General features: G+C 44.9%; 1 protein-coding gene across 1 annotated transcript in view; it reads right to left on the bottom strand.

Annotated features, from left to right (window-relative positions):
- Nucleotides 1–4,381: 4,381 nt before the first annotated feature.
- The window catches only part of nlgn4xa (neuroligin 4 X-linked a), a 77,020-nt gene continuing 58,843 nt past the window's right edge, over nucleotides 4,382–22,558 (bottom strand). The window contains exons 4-6 of the mRNA XM_035638491.2: nucleotides 15,492–15,677; nucleotides 12,413–13,202; nucleotides 4,382–7,738 (exon numbers count right to left, since the gene is read on the bottom strand). Of these exons, the coding sequence (XP_035494384.2) occupies nucleotides 6,844–7,738; nucleotides 12,413–13,202; nucleotides 15,492–15,677 (1,871 nt within the window). The 3' untranslated portion in view covers nucleotides 4,382–6,843. The remainder of the gene's footprint in view (nucleotides 7,739–12,412; nucleotides 13,203–15,491; nucleotides 15,678–22,558) is intronic.

Genomic DNA, 22,558 nt, shown 5'->3' with positions numbered 1-22,558 from the left:
ACGTGTCCTCATTTTTAAAGCTTAGCGCAGCACACAATGTATCAAGCATCGTCTGTGATGAAAGCAGGGCTATCATCAGTAAGACCCTGGTGAACTTCTCAAACGCTTTGTTCTCAGTCGGTAATGGGGGTCATTTAAAAAAATTAAAAAAACTTAACACATTTAAAGTGTCCGTCTCTGAATTAAAAGTAAAACTAACTCTTGCATGAATGTAGTCCCTTTACAGCACTGTGTACTCCCATAATAAGGCTGTCTGTGCCTCATTCCAGACATCTTGGCTCTGGCTCTTCACTGAAGGGTGTCTGTCTCTACTCTTCATGTGTGAATGGACAGTGACGTATATCCTCTTCTCGAACTCTTTGTGAATTGTGTTCCTGTCTCTCCCAACCCTGTGTGAATGAGGCCCTGCGCTCCCCCGCTCTTTAAGTTCTCAGACGACGTCTATGAGAAAATGACTCTACTTCTCACTTGGGAGAAGTAGAGTCGGGGGTGTTTACACGAAAAGTTTGGCTGAGAGCGTTTCCAACCTACTACGTCACCATTTTGACACAAATACGAACACGGATATGGCAACTGTTGCTTTGGCCAGACTCGGAGAGCTTAGCAATAGCAACAGAGGAATTGTGAACTGATTCTCACGTCTGCCATCAGGAAAAGGAAGAAGAAAAAGAGAGGGAGTGTTGAACTAGATGAGATCCACTGTACAACAGCTTGGCACACAAGATGGCGGTACATCTGCTCGGCACTCACAAAGTCACGTTCAGCGGGCCTAACTACACTGCACTCCTCCTCCATCCGAAAGGAGGCTTTCTCGTCCGTCTTCGCTCTCCCAGCGCACGTTGTCGATTGTAAATATTTTAATTGAATTGCATCGGTTTGATGTTGTGTGATTGAGACGGCGGGGAGAAACGAGGACATTAGAGCGGGCCAGCTGCTTCCCACAGATGCCCCAAGCTTACAGCATTAGTCCATCCGGGATCGGACCAGGGTCCTGCTGGCCATTTCATTACTCGCAACGGAAAACGTCTAAGCCAGAGTTTAGTGCGTAGGTATTCTTTTAAAATTAAAATCAGCATTGATGGCTGGATATACCTGGTCTTCAGCCTGCTATTCCCTACCTGTAGCAAAGATCATCAATCTTAATCCATAACTCTTAACCCCAAAATATGTTTGCATATGTTTAATTTGCTTCCAAAACACTGTTTGTCATTTGGTGGATGACAGTCTATATTTGAACCATTCTAAGGAGAAACAAAATGGGGGGGAAGGGTCAGAAATGTGTGCTTTTCTAAAAAATCTTTACCTTTTTTGGTCAATTAGTATAGGACTGCTGTCCATCAGGAGGAAATACAGTGACATTGTTATAGAGCCACACAATCTGCCGAGGGAAGAGGTGAAGAAGGTCAGCGGAGGAATCGGAGTCAACAAGACGATTTTCTTCACCGTTTGCCCATTAGGCATTGGTGGGATTATTTTGACCATGAACACAAACATTTCCCAACAGTTGCCGAGTAGTGATTAACACCATGACAATGAAGCATAACGAAATACTTTTTTTTTGTTAACCGGGATAGTATTTTGACCATTACGGAGTCATTTTTTTTTCCAAACCGTACGGGACTTAAGTAGGGTGACAGGTCAGGAAACATATTTTGGTAGCAGCAATTTGTCGGTGTACGGAAACACTGGCGAACGACATTGACCTGGGGGTCAAATCAGAAAATCCTTCTGGAAGGGGAAATTATAAATAATACATGTTTGGGACCCGTTGGCTAAACCAGGGAAAAGTATTGGAATATTGTCCCTTAATATGGCTTTATCTATTTTCTTATTTTGAGGTCATGTCTTGTTGAGAGGCCCAGTGTCTACATCCTATATACACTATGCAATTTTTGGGGGAGGGGGGCTGCGAGGTCAACACGGGGCGACATCTCAAATTTACTATGGAACCCTACCATGTTGGATACATGTTAAAGTATGTCAAAACCTCTGATTATGACACACGCACGTTTGATTCATTATAGGCAGCCATTTTAGGACATTTTGAGGAGGCGCATGTTTTCGCAGGGGATTTTAGAAATAGAGCTGGCATGGTGGGCCCAGTGATCCTCTGCTGCCATCACCATTTGCACGGGCAACAAATGGTGTAGAAAATTCCTTGGGAAGAGAAAACTATTCAGGAACCTGGATGTGAGTTCAGGACGATCGTTTCTGGAAAAATAAAAGTTGTTGACCGGGATTTCAGGGGGTCAATACCGCTACCTCACCACTTAACTGCACATACAGTGTATTGACCCTGAAGATTTCATATTCATCCACTGAGTCTCCAGCTACCCAGGATGGGAGAAATCAACCCGCTTTGATGCTGATGTATTCACCTAGATTTTAATTCATATTACATTTTTTCAGTGCAGCCGGTCACAGTAGGGTTTTGTATGGTGTTCATAGCTTTCAGAAACAGCTCACCCCTCCTGCCCATAACCACACAAATATGTGTGTGTGGTGCACTACCATGGCACCGTGGCAATCGATATGTTTGGCAATGGCCGCCACGGAGAGTGGTGCACTTGAATGACATTTTTCGGGATTGTGTGTGAGCGACGGGGCACTGTCGCCATCTTAATTTTCTTCCAGTTGAGTCTCCAGTATTCACATCTGGCACCCCCCGACATTACCCAGAGCACAAACAACAACACGCCAATTAAAGGGTGCCTGCTTTGTTTTGTACACAAGACATGAATATTCCCCCCCCCCCCAGAATCTCCCAGGCTAATTTGCCGGATCATAAATTATGCATCAAACTATTTTTGCTAATGCAAAGAAAGTTTTTCTCATTCTCACGGAAATCATTTTACACACAAGCCTTTTACTTACGGGGAAGCTTTGCAAATGACACAGAAGACTGTATGGAGACATCCACAGTGCCCCAGTAACTGCAGATTACTATTAAAGATTTCAATTTTCCCCCTGTCACTTTAGTTCTAAGTCAAAAGCTAATTTGCTTGGCGTGTTGCAAAGGGGATCAATAGATTGGAAAGTGAGGAGGAGGAGGAGGGTGGTGGTGGGCTGATTTCAAGACAGTTTTACTGAATACAGCATGCTTGGAGACGGGATGCGAGTGTCAGGGGAGTCCTCGCAGCAGCACTATTTGCTATTCAGCTCAGAAGTGCGTCTCGTTTTCCCTGACGGAGCACTGCAACACTTCACAAAGGTCGAAACAGTCAGAGGATTCAGCTTAGCTGGCAGAGACCGAACTGTTTGCAGATGCAATTCGATGTTTCAAAAGTTCCAAGTGCAGGATTGCGGTAATCGGCTAAATTGAACTCGATACGGCCGCATCTGTGCAACAAGAGTCAATCTGCATTCATTGCATCATGGGGATGCTGGAACACAAACAAAGAGCGTGCACAATATCCCACGCATAGATCACGTTTGATAGTAATACTGTGCGGGCCTACCGTAAATTCAAAAATAGAAATACATGCAGCTCAGAGCATGGCCCACAGACAGAATCGAGGGGGGGGGCGGCTTAACCTGTGTTCCCCACACGTGTCCTTTTTAATTCAGAAATCGTATCCTCAAGTTCTACTCAACACCCTGCAGATGTTCCACGTTAAAAGCTAATGAGGGAAGTGTGCTGAACCGCCAAAGGGCTTTTAATGCGAATCTGTACAGAAAGAGTCGGGTTATCAACAGAATTTCAACATCAGTCTAGAAACCATCAAGGCAAAAATTGAACATGAAATTAGCCTATAATTGAATTTTGCTGTATGAACCACTCGGTCTACTTCCATTTAAAAATCTGGGTGATTTGATTGTATCACATACTCCATTTGCATGTGCCGATTGTAATCCGATCCGCCACGGCCTCTCCAGAGGTGGTGAGGGGCTCACTGTGACCGCATTGAACACAAGTGTGTGTGTGTGAGTACAGTTGTGTTGACAATCGACACGGCAACGTGGCTGAAATGGCAATCGCATGCGACTGTTCCAAACCAGCAAGGAAGCAGGAACCAGGCAGCCAGCAGTCGTCGGCCAAGTGGACACGTGGAGCACCGTTCACCTCGGCCCTTGTGTCATTCAAGACGGACAGTGAGTGAAGTGAGTGATCCAACAAGGGCAACTTGGCAATTCATATTGCAAATTGACTCAATACAAGCAAATTAAATAATGCCGCTTCTTGGATGGCTACCATCTTCTGTTTATTTAATTATATTTACTTAAAATAGGGGGGTTGGACCTGCACAAAGAAAAGGAGGAGACGATGTGTAGACGCCACAAAGGAAAGGGCTGAGTTATGCCATCGTAGCTCCTGGCGTTTATCATGAAACATCTGTTCAATTTCATTGAGCTTAATCAAAAGAAAGACAAAATTGGAGCATTTGGAGTTGACACTCTTTATACCCGGGGAATCAGTGCTGTGGAGATGCACGCAATACTGAATTTATTACATAATATCATAGCAACAGAAGGAGTCGGCCTACACAGAACGGCAGAGCGGCTGTTTTTTTTTACTGTACGGTGGTATGGATAAGCTCTAATGCAAACATTCAAACTGAACAACATACTACTCTTGTTCAGTGTCACTTGTTAAATAAATGCCAGGGTCTCAAATAATAATGGCCAGCGCAAACAAATAAAGGCCAGGTGAACCAACACAGTTGTGGAGGGCTCAACGTGGTAAATTCAAATCACCAGCATAATATTTTTTGCTTTAATAAGTGTATCCTTAGCAGCAGTGGGAGATGATTATGTGTGTAGTCATACTCTCACACTCACCAATAAATGAGGCGTAAACTTTGTGGTGCTGCACGAAGAGGCGCACTAAGCATAAGACACACTGAGTAGCTCCCAGAGTGATAATAGAGTAATTAATAATAAATACCTGAAATGATGTTAAAAAATGATTTCCAGGTCTGTTGTTGTACGCTGTTTTAAAACCTGAGAGAAAACTCTACATGACAAAATACCGATTTCAGACCCGTGATGTTTGGTGGCGAGTGCAACCCACTGTGAATATGATTTGTGCAGTTTGATTATTTTTTCATAAAGTTATTGTGCTTTAATGAGAAAATCCAACACAGCATGCTAGATGTTTCCCTTTGAGCTTCTGAAGGACATTTCATGTGCAGGGGAAAGTTGAGTTCTATAGCAGCAGCTTAACACAATAAAGAAAATAATTAATAGTAACTGTCAAAAGAAAACATACCGCGCAACCATCCAATCACATCCAAGAAAAACATTCTATGTTTATTGTTTCGTTTTTTGTTTTTTTTTTAGAAAATACTGTGATATTTTATTAAAAATGTTGCAGAAAAAGTTCATACAGGTGTCCAGCCAGAAATATCTCTATTGTCACTTAAGGCAAAAACTGCAAACAAATTGAAGACAAACTAAGGATTTTAAAACTCTACATTAAAATCCTCATTATCTTGACTGGTTAAGGGACCAAATGGCAAGAATATATCTTTTTTTTTTTTTTTTTATAGAATTTACAAATGCAGCTTAAAATCCTCTGGATGTACCTTTTTTTATAATAGGATGCAAAACAGAAAGAGAGTTAATGGTTATTTTGTTATAATTTTATAATGATTAATATCATTACTATTTACACATTCACTTGCTTTTTGCCCAAAATATCACAAGCCTGGCACAATACTTTACATATTGCTAGCATATGACAATTTGAAATATCTAACATATACTTCTTTACAAACATATCCAACTAATATTGATACAAAAAAAAAAAAAACACTGCCTTGCTTGTTTTTTTTTTAACTTCTAAATAATACATTGCTGGTCACATTATAAGCTCAGTCAGTGCTGAGATTGCAAGACAGAAAAAAGCCCACAAAGAAAACTACAGCAAGCATAAGAGAATGACGGCAGGTGACGAGATCCAGTCAGTCCTCACTGTCAGACGAGGAGACGTGTCCGAGAATATAGAGTGAAGCTCTTCCTGGACATGCAATAATCTGGAGAGTGGACACAAAAGCAAACGCACGAGACGGTGCCGCATGTGGTTACCGGCAGACGCTCAATCTGCAACTCCTCTGGGATGGGATTGTGTTCGCGTTTTGGTCGTTGTGTGAAAAAGAATGAAACGCAGATTCTAATTTGGGAAAAAAAAAGAATGGAGGGTGTTCAAATATATTTACACACACCTCAACAGAAAGCGCAAGCTGGAAGAAAAAAACCCCCAATAGAAAACAGAACTTCTCAGCCAAAACGAAAACAACAAAAGGAGCTCTTCTAATATCTTTTTTTTTTCTTCTTCTTTTCTTTTTGTAATCTGTAAATTTCCACACACAACTATATACCTTTTTTTTCTTTTGAATGTATTAAACAAAGTTTTCATAAATACATTTCAGGCTGGCGTGTAGAATTGTGTGCCCAAGTCAGGTGTCATGATGCATGAAGGATCATGAAAAGACGACGTTCCAGCTTGAATTGTTGCTTTTTCGACAACCGTTGCCACTAACGTCCGATTGTGTCTATATGGCACAGAACGTCTTTCCGTTGTCACACAGGAAGTGCTCATCTCTCTATTTTTAAGAATATTAACAGTCATCCCCTGGTTGCCTTTTGTTTTGGTAAAACTCCTCGAAAACCTCCCACGAAAACCGTATCTCCAAATAGAGTTATTACTGCAGTAACATTCACTTTGAATATTTTCACGAGTTCAATCCGTACTGTTAATACTTCTCGAGAAGGCATGGTAGCAAAATAACATCTGCTGAGACTTTGGAGTCTGTGCTTCACACAGTCAGCCGCTCGTGTTTGGGCCTGCTGCGGTCGGTTGCTGGTACAGAAGGAACCCGCCGCCATCCTGTCCCAGCAGAGCTATACCCGCGTGGTGGAGTGGCCGTGGGGTAAGTTGGTACTGTTCTGGCTGCCACCGAAAGTGTTGAAGTTGTGCAGGGGCTGCATGCCAGCCAGCGAGTTGGGGATCATGGTGATGGTGCTGGGCGTCATCAGGGGTATGTCGTCGGGCGACCGGCGCAGGGTGAGGGTGTAGTCCGGCGGGCAGGTGAGGCGCAGCGTGTCGTGGGTCTGCAGCGGCTCGCACTCGTGGTGGTGCTCGTGCTCCAGCTGCTGCTGCTTCATCTGCAGCGACATCAGCTCCTCGCTCTGCAGGTGGGCCACGTCGTTGGCGGTAGTCGGCGCGTTGGCCGGTGCGGAGTTGCGCTGCGGGGTGGGGACGCGCCGGTTGGAGTCGTGCCGCCGCTTGTCTTTCTTGTAGTAGAGGGCAGCGAAAGCGAGGATGTTGAGGAAGAGCAGGGAGGCCCCGACGGCGATGGTGACGCTGAGCTCGGTGGAGTAGTCCCTCTTGGTCTCGATCACCACAGTGGACTCGTCGGTCAGGTCCCCGCTCTTGTGCTGGTCGGTGGCTTGCTTGGTGTTGGCTGGCGGCACCCCCGGGTGGCGGGTGGTGGACGGCCAGCTGATTTTGTTCGGGAACCGTTTGGTGTAAGGGTAGGGGGTGGTGTCCTGCGGGGGAATCTTGGTGGTGGTGGATACGTACTGAAAAAACTCATTGATGTTGTGGAGATGCGGCACGAGCTCCAACCAGAACGCGACCTTGGTAGCCCGGTAATGGTCCCGGACTCGAGGTTTGAGGCCGATGTGGAGGTAGAGCTGGTCCTTGGGGTTGTACTTGGTCCAGGCCACTTCCTCGAACCGGTTGGGCTTCGTGTGGATGAACTTTGTGTCCTGCGGAACTGGCTGGTTTGGATCCCTGAAAGACAGAAAACAACAGGGCGAAGGGATGAATTCAAGGAACCAAACAGTTTTTATGTCCCTTTATGATACGGTCTCCGGGCATTGGGCTGGGTAATTAATACATGGCATCTCTCTCCAAATCCATTAGGAGACAGCAAACATTGCATTAATGGGACATAAAATAACAGGAAAGATACTAAATATTACATTCACCTCCATTACCACTTCAAAAATAATGAGCATATTAACAACAGTTTTTTTTTTATATGACTGTAAATTAGCTTATCCTTCAAATGATGTTAAAGCAGCATGATGACACCAATCAGCAATGTAACTGTCCATTAGATTCACTTAGCAGTAATTTGTAACAGTTGCAGATGACTCGTTACTCAAAGTCAAAGCATGTCTTTTTATTTTTTCTTCTTGTTCTGTTCAAATCTCTGGGGGAGGGAGGGGGGTTTTCCAGGTGAAGGCAAAAGCTGACAAAATGTTCCGTGTCCTTAGTGAACCCGATGCCATGTCTTCAGGTCTTCTGTTCCCTTTTTTCTTCATATTCAGTGTTACTCCTTTTTTTTTTTTGTGTGTCTGTGTAGTTTGGAATGCAGCTGCCTCCCTTGTGCCTTTTGTGAGAGCGATTTCATTAACTTTGGAGAGGTGAGGGGGAGTGAAGGCTAAACAGCAACCTTGGAGTTGACACACTGGAGTGTTTGTGTATCTGTGTGTGTGTGTGTGTGTGTGAAGTTGTGTTGATGTGTGGTTGTGTGGGGGGGGGGGGGGGGGGTTGTATATCTGAATACTCAATAGGACGGACTCATCTCAAGTCACGCATTGCATTTGGGGGGCCACCGAAGAAGACTGATGAACGCCCGCCTCTGTATGAGAGGCGAACAATCAGCGAGGCCGTGTTTTGTGTTTGTGTGCAACTGAAATGGCTCAATGTGCTTTTGGATATCAAAGTGTGTGTATACATGTGCAGATGTGCAAGTGCTGCACATTGGTACACGCATGTGTCACTACCGTGCATACATTCCAAATGTATGCATTATATTCATTTATATCCATGCTAACGTTGCTCATCCACAGCTGCGGATTGGGGTGACTGCTTTTTACAGGGAGCAAATGTAAAGCCGCCCAGCTGACACAGACTGTTTCCCATCAGACTGAAGTTAAGCGCAGAAACACGGATCAGGGCACCTTCATCTTGTTCTGTGTCAGGATCATCATCTGCCGGGTCGGTGCTGTCGGTCTTTTGGGAGACGGAGCCGACCCGCGAGTTGTGAGAAAAGTTAGAGTTTTTGGAAGGTCGTTCCGTTGATCGTGCAGAACAGGAGGGGAATTAATCCCGCACGCACGCACGCACGCACGCACGCACGCACGCACGCACGCACGCACGCACGCACGCACACACGCACACACGCACACAACAACAGACCTCCATCTGCTTAGAACTCTTCATACCAGTCTTTATTTAAATGCTACCTTTAACATGCGGCAGGGTTTCACTTAAGTCCTGTGTCTCAGTTCTAGCATATGCTGGAACAATATGCCACTCCTCTGCCACAGAAATGTATGTAAAAAATAATAATAATAATATATATATATATGTGTGTGTATATATACGTTATATATATATATGTATATAAAACCAAAGAATGCTCAAGGCCTTCCATGCTCATTGGACTGCAACCTACATACTTTGCTTGCATATGTTCCCATCAAGCCTCCGAGCTGTTGATAATAACAGTAGCTCCTGCTGTGGGTCGCGATTCTGAACCTGTGCTCCTCTCACTCTGCAACACGTGTCAGCAGATTGGTGGAACATGTGTTTATCACGTGCTTGGATCCCGGAGCTGTAATAGTATTCTCTGTCATCGTGCACCGCCTGACACCGGAGCAGTTTGAAAATGTGTGTATTTAAATGTGTGCATATATTAACCTTACATTAACCATTAATGCACAACAAGTGACTTTTTACTATCCGTATCTTTGCAATGAATGTATTCCATCATTTAGTTTTCCATGTATGCACAGCATAGGTCAAGAATGACCCATATTCATTAACTATGTTTTTTTTGTTTTTGTTTTATGCGTGGCGTGTTTCTTTGCTATTAATCTTTGAATAAATAGCCAGGACACTCTTGAATGAGTTTGTCCTTACTCCTGGTTACATAAAGGTTATAATAATAACATAATTTAATATTCATTAAATAGCTTGTATTTGATTACCACATCTATTTTTCTTTTTGGTCCATTTGGTCTATTTTGTACTGTTTACATAAGAAAGAGGAGGATGATGGTATCCACATTAATAGCCAGGAGTATTCATAGGGTATCTAAAGAATATAAAATGTTTGCAATATTTTATAAATATAAACAAGTATATGCATTATGACAGTTAACGCCAGCTGCTATGGCAACCGACAATGTTTGCAGTCGGGACCATATCGAATAGTTCAAACACACACATTCACACAGCGCTGCTATTTGCCACGCTCTTACTGCCACATTCATGCGCTGCCAGAGGAGCCTTCAGAGGAAATATAGTTTAAAGTCTCTTGCCCAAGGACACGTCGGCATGCAGGCCGAGGGGGCGATCGTCTCTACCTCCTGAGCCACAGTCGCCCCATTGTAATTTTACATTTTAGAGTGTGCCCCCTGTGTCAAATCCTGAATATGTATTATTGACAGCAACAAATAAAATGACAATGCTGCTGTGCCCAGACACAACACGGGGTAGAACTAATGCTGTTAGCAGGCGTCTCATTCCTGCATTTCAGAAGTTGGATCCACATTTATTTTGTGAGTTAGCTCATACCTCATGTAAAATGTTTAATTCCAGGTAGTGCACAGCATTTCATTTGTTTTGGGCTGTTTTATTGATGTGATTGTGTACAGAGAATATAAATATCAATACTGTAAGAATATATCCATATTACATTTGTGATTGTGTGTGTGTGTGTGTGTGTGTGTGTGTGTGTGTGTGTGTGTGTGTGTGTGTGTGTGTGTGTGTGTGTGTGTGTGTGTGTGTGTGTGTGTGTGTGTGTGTGTGTGTGTGTGTGTGTGTGTGTGTGTGTGTGTGTGTGTGTGTGTGTGTGTGTGTGTGTGTGTGTGTGTGTGTGTGTGTGTGTGTGTGCGTGCGTGCGTGCGTGTGTGTGTGTGCCTGGAAGCCACCAGAGACTGAGACACAGACATGAAGCAGATACACACCAGCATTCGGCCTACACAAAAAATATTAAAAAATGGCCTTTGTACAACATCAGGAAAAGTTTCGGAGTATCTGTATGTTGTGATTCACAGCGGGGCCTTTGCACAAAGTGGGGGAGACTTGCCGAAAAATGGCAACACTCCCAGTGATGATTTTTGCTTTGAGTAAGTGCTTTATCGCAAGCGAACCGGGGGGGGAAAAAAACAGCGAGAGAGAAAAAAAGAGGCTTTCCAAAATGTCCGAGGCAGCCACTGATCAGGCCTCTACTGGATGGGCGTCAAACAGAGAGCAGCCTGTGAAGCTAATCAAAATTTTATACATCCACCTGAAGGTGAATTTTCAGTATGACTGGGGTGCAAACACTGTGATGGTATATCGAGGTGCGTGAAACAAACGCATGATCCGAATAGACACAGCAAGCAAATCCTCCCTTCAAATCCGGCACCGGGGGAGGATTGGACTTGTTGTATTAACCTCCACTAGAGCATGTGTTAGTCATTAAAACACTAATCATTACAAAAATCTGTTATGATACCCCTCCTCAAATCTGTCTATGGAGCATCAGGTACCTCTGTGGACTTTAAAAGTCATTGTTATTGTACGAAACGGAGACTAAAACGAGATAGGTAAGCAGTCTGCAGTCAGTTTTCGTTCACTTTATTTGGAGGACGTACCAGGACACTAGCTGACGCAGTGATGGTGAGCACTCCAGACACATCACAGTGCATATGGAGTCAGTGAGGGCCTAGTCCTCAGGCCCAGAGCTCCACATTTCCATAGTCGGCTGTTGGTTATAACCCTGAAGCCCCCTTTTTTGGTTTTGGCAAATTTGCACAGTGTGAATTCATGGGACATTATGGAGTAGCTACTGGCAGTTCATGTTTAAGCTGTAAACATTGATTCCCCGTCACACTCTATTCCTTATCCACAAGGGAATTATGGGAAAACGGCCAGGAATATGTAAGGAGGACATGGAGCCAGATTCCATTTGAATTCTAATGATAGTTTCTCAAATTATTGCTTGAATGGTTTATTTTCCTGCTTTTATAGTTCTTTTTGATGGCTATTTGTCTTATTTCTGTATTCAATATTGGTTGAATTAGATGGGAGCGAGCACTGTAATATCCATGGTTTTATGGATGGATAAATTGAACAATTTAACCTTGTATGCAAAGATTACCAATTACTTCTGAAACCGAAGACGCGTCAAAACACGATCCTCATGAGGCAAGGTCTGACGTTATGATATTTTGAACGGTTATTAAGACGACTGTGGATGTTCATCCTTATCGGACAGTGTGAAGTTGTACAGATTACAGCCGGTGTTGGACTCAGTGAAGTGAACGGTGACTCTAGGAACGACGGGTGAAGATTTAGATGCAAAATCAATGCTGATGGTTGTATATTTCTGTCAGACGAGATTCTCATGAATAACAATGCAATAAGACACCAAGAAAGGAAAGGACAAAGGAGAGCAGCACTCACCCGGTTTTGGCAAAGTTAGTCCAGTAGGTCATGACGACAGCGCTCAGCATCACGTCATTCTTGGAGAAGTTGCAGTTGAAGAGATCCGTGGGGCCAATCATAGGGATTCCGAATACATATGGCACTTCATCGCCGTGGGCCGAGTCGGCCCAGCTCGGCTTCATGTCGCTCTGGCAGTGGTGGTAGAAAGCGTAGAAGTACGTAGGTGACCCGTACTGGGCGTGGAGGTCGGCCGTGGCCACTGCCGGCGCTACCCACTGGTGGTCGGTGAACAGAGCCACCAGGGTCTTGCGTCGGGTCTCCGGATTCTCCTTGTCTGCCCAGTCTGTGTACATGAATTTGATGGTCTCGCGCAGCGTGTCCTTGCCCTCCGGGTATCCATAGAGGTGGTCCACAAAGTCCGACACAGCAAAGTCAAAATCATTGGCGGACACCCCATCCTCGCTGTCCACGATGCCGTCTACAAACTTAAACCCTTCCCCTTGATTGACCCCCAGCATGATGTCGTAGTTGAGGAACTCCCCTTGCTCCATCAGGATCTGGGGGTCATCTGGGATCACGTCGCCATCGATCACAGGCCCGAAGGCGATGTGGTACTTTGCGGGTGTGATGTACTGCTCAATCAGCTCCTTGTAGTTCTTGTTCTGCAAACACTCCACCAGGTCGATGGTGTCCAGCATGTTGCAGCCCACCTTCTCAGCCAGGGCTCGAGTGTACTTGGCAGGCTGGTAGTTGACCGCCCAGCTGGACAGTGCCGTGCCACTCTGGATGATGGCTTTCTGGAACAGATCTGAGATTGGAGCCGGTGTTAGTGGAAGGCACATACGCACAATGTTGGCCGCAAAGAGACAATTGAGTCATGCGAAGGTGAAAAAGCGGAAAACATTTGCTTTGGTTAAAAGCATGACAACGGGCATCATTTCGTGCTGCTGGGAAACACCGACTGAGCTCTGACAGGGTAACAGAAAGACAGCGTGCAGTGGTGTCGACTAATCAGAACTACCTAAGCTAAATGGCATTCGCAGGTCTTTGAATAATTTCATGTACCACAGCCTGTGTTGTCCCTAGCAGCTGTCTGGCGGTTTGGCAGTGTGACTGTGTGCCTGTGACAGAATGGTAACACTCTCGGCTCTCTGCGAACACAGTTTTACATGAAATGATTTAGGGCCGGATATATGAAAACAAGTTGGCAATCTGTTAAGGAGAAGGCAGCGGGCAGTGGGTACTGCCTTGTTCAATTTTTTTTATTTCAGTTTAACTTTGACCTCTCTAATTCCAAACATCCTTCACCGCGTCACCTGTGTGAAGCGCCACAAAACTCACCGCAACTCAGGATCCTTGTGCTCCCCCTCCTTTATACCAGCATGAATACATTTCAAGGCTGATTCAGGTTGAAAAGGATGATTCAGAATTCTGACGTTACATATTTTTGTCCTTAATGAAATGAACAAACGGGAACACGAAACACAGTTGCTGTTTGTGTAGCAGCATCACCTTAGGCAGTGTCCACATCCTAAAAATAGAAAGCACGCCTCCGCGGACCGCCATCCGGCAAGTAGGCGACAGTGCACTAGGAACACTGCAGCTATGTGTAAATCTTTTTTCTTTTTCAAAGATTGCTATTGATTCTCATGCAAACACACAGTGGCGGTGACTCAATCAGGCCGATTTGAAAAGTTTGTTTAGAGCACAATGAAGGCATTTCCCACAAGGCCTGGTAAGCGGTTTTTACTGCTGCCTTTGTTAGTCAGAGTAACGTCACCTACAAAACTATACAAACCCAGAGACTGAGAGCTTTTTTATGATCTTGGTAAGTTGCGCGCTGGTGCGCTCATCGACTGTCTTCAATGCAGCGTGACAACGGAGCTCAAGGTTACAGGGGTAAACGCTAAAGGGAGCATTGCCATTAATGAAGAGGCTTTGGCGACGCACAGCGCTTGTTGACTCTCTGTCACTGATTGTTGCGCATCAGAACGTTATCTAAACGTATAGTAAGCCTTTTCCTATTCCCTCCAGTACAAGATGGCGAAGGATGAAACAGACCTAATAACTGCAATAAAAGGCCAAAGGGGAAATAGGAAGCCTCGCTCACTCCTGCCCCCCGCCCCCCCCCGAGTTAAACCCAATGGACTTCCAGCACCGAGATAATAAGGCTGATTTTGTGGGGAGGTGCGCTTTTTCTCAAAGGCTGTATTTGTCCCACACAGAGAAGAAATTGGCCTGGGAACTGCAGCAGCACTTTTAAGAGACAATCCTCCAAATCCTCCTCTTTTTTTTTTCCTGACGGATGGGTCAGGCAATTTTCTTCACCTGTTTTGAGGTCTGCTCCGAATTATTCATTTGTGAAGCCAGGAGCCAGAGAAATACTACAAAGACGGTCTCTTTGGCCGCTCTATTTAAATTCTGCATTAATAATACCTATAAATAAAGATGTAAATGCAGTATGATAATCCAGAGTGTGCTTTCCATTCATTTCTTCTCCTTCAATGCAGATGGCCACACACTTGAATGAACGCATGCTTTGGTTGGAGACTTTGCATGTGATGATCAAAAACAATGTCATGATGAAATCCTCTTTTCTTTTGTTTGTGTTTTTTTTTTTTTTTTTTTGCTGTATTAACACAATTAAGTAAATGTATGCAGCTAGTGATGGTGACCTGCTCTTTCCAATGAACGGTCAGGACTTCAGAGGTGGTGGGAAATCTAAATATATAAGTTTGAACATTTTCTAAAAAAGAATTCTAAAGCCAAAGCAGAGGAGAGAGACTGGTTCTGTTACCCTGTTTGGCCTTAGCTGAGCACAAACATGTGCTCGTCTTTACCCCTGGGTTTTATGTTTCCTCTCTGCGCTGCAAAACATCACGCGGCCGAATGCAATAGACGACGTGTCCAGACTTAACTTTCGCCATTGATTTCAAACTGGACTTTGAGATCACAACAGCACCACATCTCAGAGCTCTCACTGGAAAATATGACCCTGACGGGACGCCAGCACTGAGAGGACAACACAATGAGCGCGTGAGCGTATCTCTGTTCCGCATGCCTGTGAGCGAGCGAGCGAGCGGGCGAGTGCACGTACCTTCTGAGTAATGCGAGAGGGTGAGCAGGCTGACGCACGACGCTCCGGCGCCAGAGCCAAAGATGGTCACTCTCTTCGGGTCTCCTTTGAAGGCCTGGATGTTTTCCTTGATCCACCTGAGGGCCTGAATTTGATCCAGCAGGCCGTAGTTGCCCTTGGCAGCCTGGTCGCCTGTGCTTAGAAACCCTGGATTGATAAAAACAAACAAGAAGGGGGGGAAAATAATGATCTCAACTTTACTTCAGGAAGGGTTTTGGCTTAAAGTTAACTTGCAGTGTTAAAGTAAAGTGCAGAGACTATTCTCTACTGTTGTCTAAGGCCTAAAGTCTCACTCATCCACAATCTTCACTCTCATCAGTTTTTTTTTATCTGGCTGGTCGTCAGCTGGCAGGTTATGATAATGATAATAATAATAATAATAGATTTCATTTATAGAGCTTTATTGCTAAAAGCAATCTCAAATATTATTTATTATTATTTATTACTCTATATTATAGTCTCAGTGTATCATAGATTTATTATTGCATTAGAGTTGTTTAGTTACATTAAACTGCCTTTTCACTGAGCTGAGTGACATTGCTTTCCAGTTGCAAATACCCAAAACCTACTTGAAAAGCAACTAACAATTTTTATAGTTAAAGATGTTTGTGTGCATACATGTGCTTCCTGTTAAACAGAGTACAGTAGTGACCCGTTCTTTCAGGAAATGACTGAGGCCTTCATCGTGAATTGGCTATCCATGTCTGAAGTTTAAAGCTTTTTCATGAAAAACATAAGGGACACCGTTCTTACTGTTTTACTGACGTCAACTCTGCAGCTTTTCTATTCAAGCTGCCATTTGTCCAAAACAAGATGTATTTTCAAAAGCCTTCCCTAAAGAGCGACTCACAGTTAAGTTACATATCCTCCATTTAACAGCCAATAAATAGAAATATTCATGTCGAGAAACGAGCCGAGTGGACACATGCCCGTTTGGAATTGGCACACGCTGAAATTTGCTGCAGATCATCTTGACGGAGCCTGAACGTGACACGTCCAGTGAACACTGGATCTAAGCGTCTTAATTGGCGACACTGGCTGATGGGTATGGTGTGTGTGGTTGTAGTGCCCGATTGACACATAAAGATCGGAACGCAGCAGACAAGGACGGGCGCGTTTTTAATTGTGAACTGAACCGAAAACACTTCTATTCGCTGCAAACACTTAAATAATATAAGTGCACAGGGAAATACAACTTTAACATGTGGTCAAGTATGATGGCAGTCTGAGAAAAAGAGATGAGAAGGTATATGTGACGTTGATTTGATGATAGCAGTAAAACGTATTCATTGCAGTTCCCAAACCGTCTTCAGTGCTGCACTGAAAACCCCCTGAATCTGTCTTCATTAAAAACCCTATATAATAATTAGGAGGTTCATCAGCTTGTTCGTAAAGCCACTCAGCATGGAGCTGTGCAGCCCCTCGAGCTCCAGCACGCAAACAGTCAAGTATGCAAGGACCCTTTTTTAAAAATTTGATTCCACCCCTTGGCTCCAGAAATTGTCAGCCGGCACAACCCTTCCAGTCAAGGTGCCAGACCAGCCGGCCTGGCAGTGGGCTCCGCATCCGAAAACTTGCTGACAAATTAGCAAATGCGCCTAAACCCATTAAGTGCCTCTGTAAATGATGCCACTGTGGGACTGGTGGCTCCTCCTTGCCAGGCCTGAGAGCTCAGCGGCCAAGCCTGGCAAGCGGCAGCCCCGTCCCCGCAAGCTGACCAAGACAGAGGCGGTGTAAATGACAAATGGGATGAGGGCCGCTGGGTGAGGAGGGAGGGGGGAAAAACGGGGAGAGGTGGCCTGTGGCTGTTTGATAGAGAGCAGATCCAGTTTGTCATGGCGAGGTGGGGGGGATGATAGAGAAGGGCCGGAGGGCAGGGGTTGGGTTGGGGGGGGGGATTACAAGGCCTCTGGCAGCCTCGTGCAGCCTGTAGAATGACGCCGCGCTCCCCTCTGCGCTGCACCTCCCCCTGTCCTCCCCACTCGCTCGCTCTCTCTCTCGTTGCTCTCCTCTCTTCCCCAACGCTTTCCCATCTGCTCTCAAACCAAGCCGCGGGAGGGAGGAGCCGGCGCGAGAAGCGCGCCTACCAGGTGCTCCCCGGGATATGCGAAGATTAGTCAAAGCGTCGTTTTCAAAGCACCAAAAATAGAGTGCACGTGATAAGCCTATATCGCCTAGAGATACCTTATGGAACATCTGAAAGCGAAGAGACCTCAAAAAAAACCTTTCAAAATGTGAAATAAGAAGCACGCAGACGTTCACGTGATGACACCAACATACGCAGGAATAGGGGCTGAGGGATTATCACTTTATATCAAAAATTAGGATTTCGAGGAGAGCGATTTTGAAAATGGCAAGAGCTGTGATTATGACTTGCATAACGAATGGCGCAGAGGCCGGTGAGAGTTTAAGTTGCCAACTAGAAAGTTGACGTTCCCCGTTCATTCGGCGCCAACCGCCTCTGAAGCCGACATTAACTGTCAATCTGTGAAGCTAACCTGAGCCACACCGTGTCAGCACGCTAAGCTCATGTTACCCTGACAGTCCTCGGTAATCATAACATGGTAACCATCAGGGGTCAATAGGGCCGTTGTTGTAACGCGCAAATACACAGAATGCCAATCTTTGATGTCATTATTGCATGTGCAATACTTTAATACTTTTACAAAAAGGAAATGTACGTCTCAATGTGTGCGTATTATGTCCGGCTGCATCATGGGCTAAAAAATACACTGCAATGTGCATCTTCACTCGTACCAGACTCAGGCTTTTCTCCATCCACGATGACTCACGCCAAGTGCTTCAGATTTGGAGCCCGACAATGTACCAAACCACCAAGGTTAGTTTTAACAAAGACACCATTGAAAAAATAAATGAATGAATAAATAAAACCAAACTCGAAAAAAATAGCAGGATATGTTTACAATTGTCATGCGTCCAATAGTGACTGATGATCCACAACCTTTGGACGAATAACAACTCTACGATAAGAGAACGGAGAGGTCAAGTTGTCCATTTAAGCCTTGGCGACTGAAACCTTTGCGGTTATTGATCTGGTATCTAATTTCTCAAAATGTCCGACGGTCACCTGCCAAGTGTCAACCCGCCGTGACGCCACCCGATGGCTCGTGGGACGTGTGGTTTTGAGGCCTCAAGTTTCGCATTCCGACCAGCGCCATGACTGGCTTTTTTGAAACCGGACGTAGAATTGGGGATGGGTCCGACATAGAGCGCTACCACGGCCCGCCCACCTGCAATTGCAACCATGCGCCGATTGGACGGACCAGCCGTCAATCACGCTGTGTTCACGCTGCGGTGCTTTATCGTCTATTTTACTCTCATGATGTTACAAAATGAACATCCTGCTGTACTGAAGAGGACTTGAAACTATAGCGATTGAACCATAAACCGACGTTATAAATCAAGTGAGAAGTAGAGTCACTTTCTCACAGACTTCTATAGAAACAACCAGTGGAGTCGCCCTCTGCGGGTGAATTCCAGAGAATACTGGGCCCGGTGACTCCATCCATTTTCATCTACAGACTATGACAATAACTCACAAAGTGAATTCACTCCCGTGTGTCCTCAGATGCCCTGTCCAGTCTTCTTTAAGTCCGACCCACTGTGCGTAATACTTGTGCGCAGCAAATGCAGTTTAGAATAAATTTACAGCCGCTCATCCAAAATATAGCCACCCAGGAAAACAGCCGCCAGGTTTGAAGTAGATTTGAAGTGTATACGAATGAAACAAAAATTGTGTATTACAGGAGGATTATAATTTGTACCACAATCACAAAGCTGGACAGAGGAATCCCAAATACAGATTTTTCCGATATGCAGAAGGACATAGCGATGAGCGGGATGGCAGCGCTTCATACACAGGCGGGCGTGCCGTGGTTTTCCTCAAAACAACGCTCTCTGACAGACATCCTCCAGATGTGGCATTTTCTCTCGAGAAAGAAGATTGTAGCGCACGACGGATCCCTGATAAGTGTGAAGCCACTCGGAAATTGCTGAAAGTCCGTCTTCATATTCTGAGAAAATGCAAGAGAGAGAGAGACAGAAGTGGCCGGGATGCAGTCAGGCTCATGCCGGTGCCGACTGACAAGGCCAAGATTTCAGAAGACTGACCGGGCCAGAGAAAAACCTTTCATGGTACATAATTAAAAATAGTCTGCGGGATCAATTATATGAATCGAATGCTGTCTATCCTTTCAATTGGACTGTCAACATGAAATTCATGTTGATTCAATGTTTTCTTTTACAGTTTCACTCTACAGTCATAGATAACCTGTAATCCTTTTGGGACATGCTGAGAGATGAAGACTTTTTGGGGCACAAAGAGAAAGAAACCCAGTGATTTCACAGAGGAGGGCGTTTGTTGTTGTTGTTGTTGTTGTTGTTGTTGTTGTTTGGAAGAATGCAGTTCGGTCCCCGCTCGTGTCCGGAGAGCCGCAAGCCGCGGGCAAGCGTGCGAGTGGAAAAAATATGCAGGACAGATTCTAACATTTCTTTCAAGGACACACGGCATCAAATTAACCTTTCAAAAGAGAAAAAGGGATTAACTCTAAACCCGGATGCAATTTTTTTTCTTTTGGCCAATCTTTTTTTTTTTTTTAGCCGGGGTCGAAACAACTATACGCGTGGATTTCAGAATGCAGCCGCCCGGGTGGTCTTCGACCTACCCAAGTTGTCCCGCACTACACCGCTCCGCCGCACCCTGCACTGGCTTCCCGATCTCGAATCTGATTCAAGGCACTGGTAATGGCCCAACGGCTCAGGCCCTTCCCACATCTCGTACACGGTCAAACCTCGCACCCCAGCCCGTCCACTCCGCTCTGCTGCTCCCTCACTTGCGAGGGGTGGGCTGCCGCCGCCGCTCATCTAAATCCCGTCTGTTCTGTTCTGTCCTGGTTCCTCAACGGTGGACCGAGATCCACATTGACATCGGGACAGCAGAATCCCTACAGACACCTTAGTTCATGAATCATTACAACGACAACAACAACATTTTTGGGTAATATATTCATGGTTGAATGCACTTAATACATATGCATGGAATGTAATGTACATTTTGCATTTAATACCAATGCATTGCAACAGTGACACTGTGGCGTGTGGCGTCTGCTTTGTAACGTTCCTCTCAGCTGAAGAGATGCCATCTGCTGAGGAAGCCCATGAAACGTGGCTGACAGCTTCTAACAAAGCAAACCCAACAGGTAAATGGACCCCGTGATCAGATTAATAAAGAAGTGCTCTGTTTATGGAGTTTTCAGGAAGAGCCTTCAAGCTCTGACCTCCCAGGCGTCACACAGGATGTGACAAACTGATGACAAGTTCTAACCAGTTTGTTCACTTGATGTGACGGAGCTCTACTGAAGATTACCTGTCATTCTCTATGAGCATATTTGTTCATGTGCTTTATGTTCCTAACAAGAAACATCAAATACACCCTGGTACACTCGCCGGGATGGATTAACCAGGAGGGGTGTTCAGAAGTTTATGGCGCATATAAATTTGACGTATAGTAAAGTTGGGTAAGTACTAAAGTGTCATATAAACTGGTGACAAAGGTGTTTTTTATATTGATAAAGGAAGGTCGCAATGATATATAGCATGTACATGTCACACCTTATACATGTCACAATATTATCCCGCCTAAGGGCAGCAATGGGACTAAGTCAAGATTTCATTATGAAATCCTGATGAATTTGTGTCCTCTATGCACAATTTTGGAGTGCATTTTCATTTTGCAAAATCAATCAATCAAAAAAAGACCCACGTTTTCAAAAGCTTTAGACGCGACAAGAAATAAACACCTATAATATGTTTGGCCAATATCTGACAGAGAATCCAATTGTTGTTTATGGTTGTTGTTATTTTGTATTAATGCTGCCCCTCGAAATCGAACGTGGTTAGTACAGAATCGAACCCCACTGGGTCAAATCCAAAGTCAACATGGTCCAATTAAAACACTCTCAACCTGACATCAGAAAAGTGTTTACAGGGTCAAATATGGACAGTCAGTCAGTTCCATCTGGAGCAGTTGAACTGACTTAATCTGCACAAAATATCTCAGTTGAAAATGGAAATTCCTTTTTTTTCCCACCCCAACAACTCCAGAAAATACCATCGGTGTTATCTGAATGCCACGGTGTGTCATTGTGCCGAGTTTTTTTCTGTCGGGGAACGGCAGCATCAGGCGACGGCGGAGCGGCCGATGCAGCTCTGCGGACGGAGAGCCGGATGCCGAGCGCCGGAGCTCCGAGGACAAAAAGTGCGCAGGCCACAGAGCCAGATGAGTGGACGCATGTGTCGAGTTTGGTGGCGCCACTCGCTCGTGGAGGGAATGCCTCTGTCAATGTCGTCTTCCGAAGTCAGTGTCGCAGAAGGGAAACAGATGTGCCATTTGTTGCACTCCTGATGACTTTTTGAAACCGCATATACAGAATATTACAGCATTTGAATACTGTTGTTTGCAGGTGCTACAATTCATGTAATTTGACATTTGAACCACTTCAGTAGGTTGTCTGAAGTGCAGTACAGCAGCCATACATGACGTTACTCCTTCCATTTCTATAAATGTCAGCAAGAATGTGGAGCCTCTTTTGGTCACGAAGGGGAAGTTACACTGAGGTTGGCCGCCATTCGGGAGAAAGTGAGTGCACATGAGTCACACCAGTCACAACCAACTGTTGTCATTCTGATGAAATGCAGAAGAAGCTTCAGGTCTGCGACCTCCTTCCTTCTGGACTGATGGGCCAACCCTGACCGTCACGGGATATGTAGTGTGGCCGGTGGATATGGAAATGTGGATATGGATCAGAGTAAATACAATGGTCTCAAATTCCATCCGGGCTCTATAGGAGACCACTAACCTGTTGTTAGCGTCACAGCAACCCCTGGGCCTCCTTTCACAAAAGAGATATCAGTCGGTTCCACACAATAAGGATGTCGAACCTAAATCCGATCTCAACGTTTACGAGTGTCAAACAAAAAAAGTATCAATGCATAAGCATTTATTATTT

This window comes from Scophthalmus maximus, chromosome 1 (genome assembly GCF_022379125.1).
Source record: "Scophthalmus maximus strain ysfricsl-2021 chromosome 1, ASM2237912v1, whole genome shotgun sequence".
In the NCBI taxonomy this organism is placed as follows: Eukaryota; Metazoa; Chordata; class Actinopteri; order Pleuronectiformes; family Scophthalmidae; genus Scophthalmus; species Scophthalmus maximus.
This window is presented reverse-complemented; position numbering and strand designations above follow the sequence as displayed.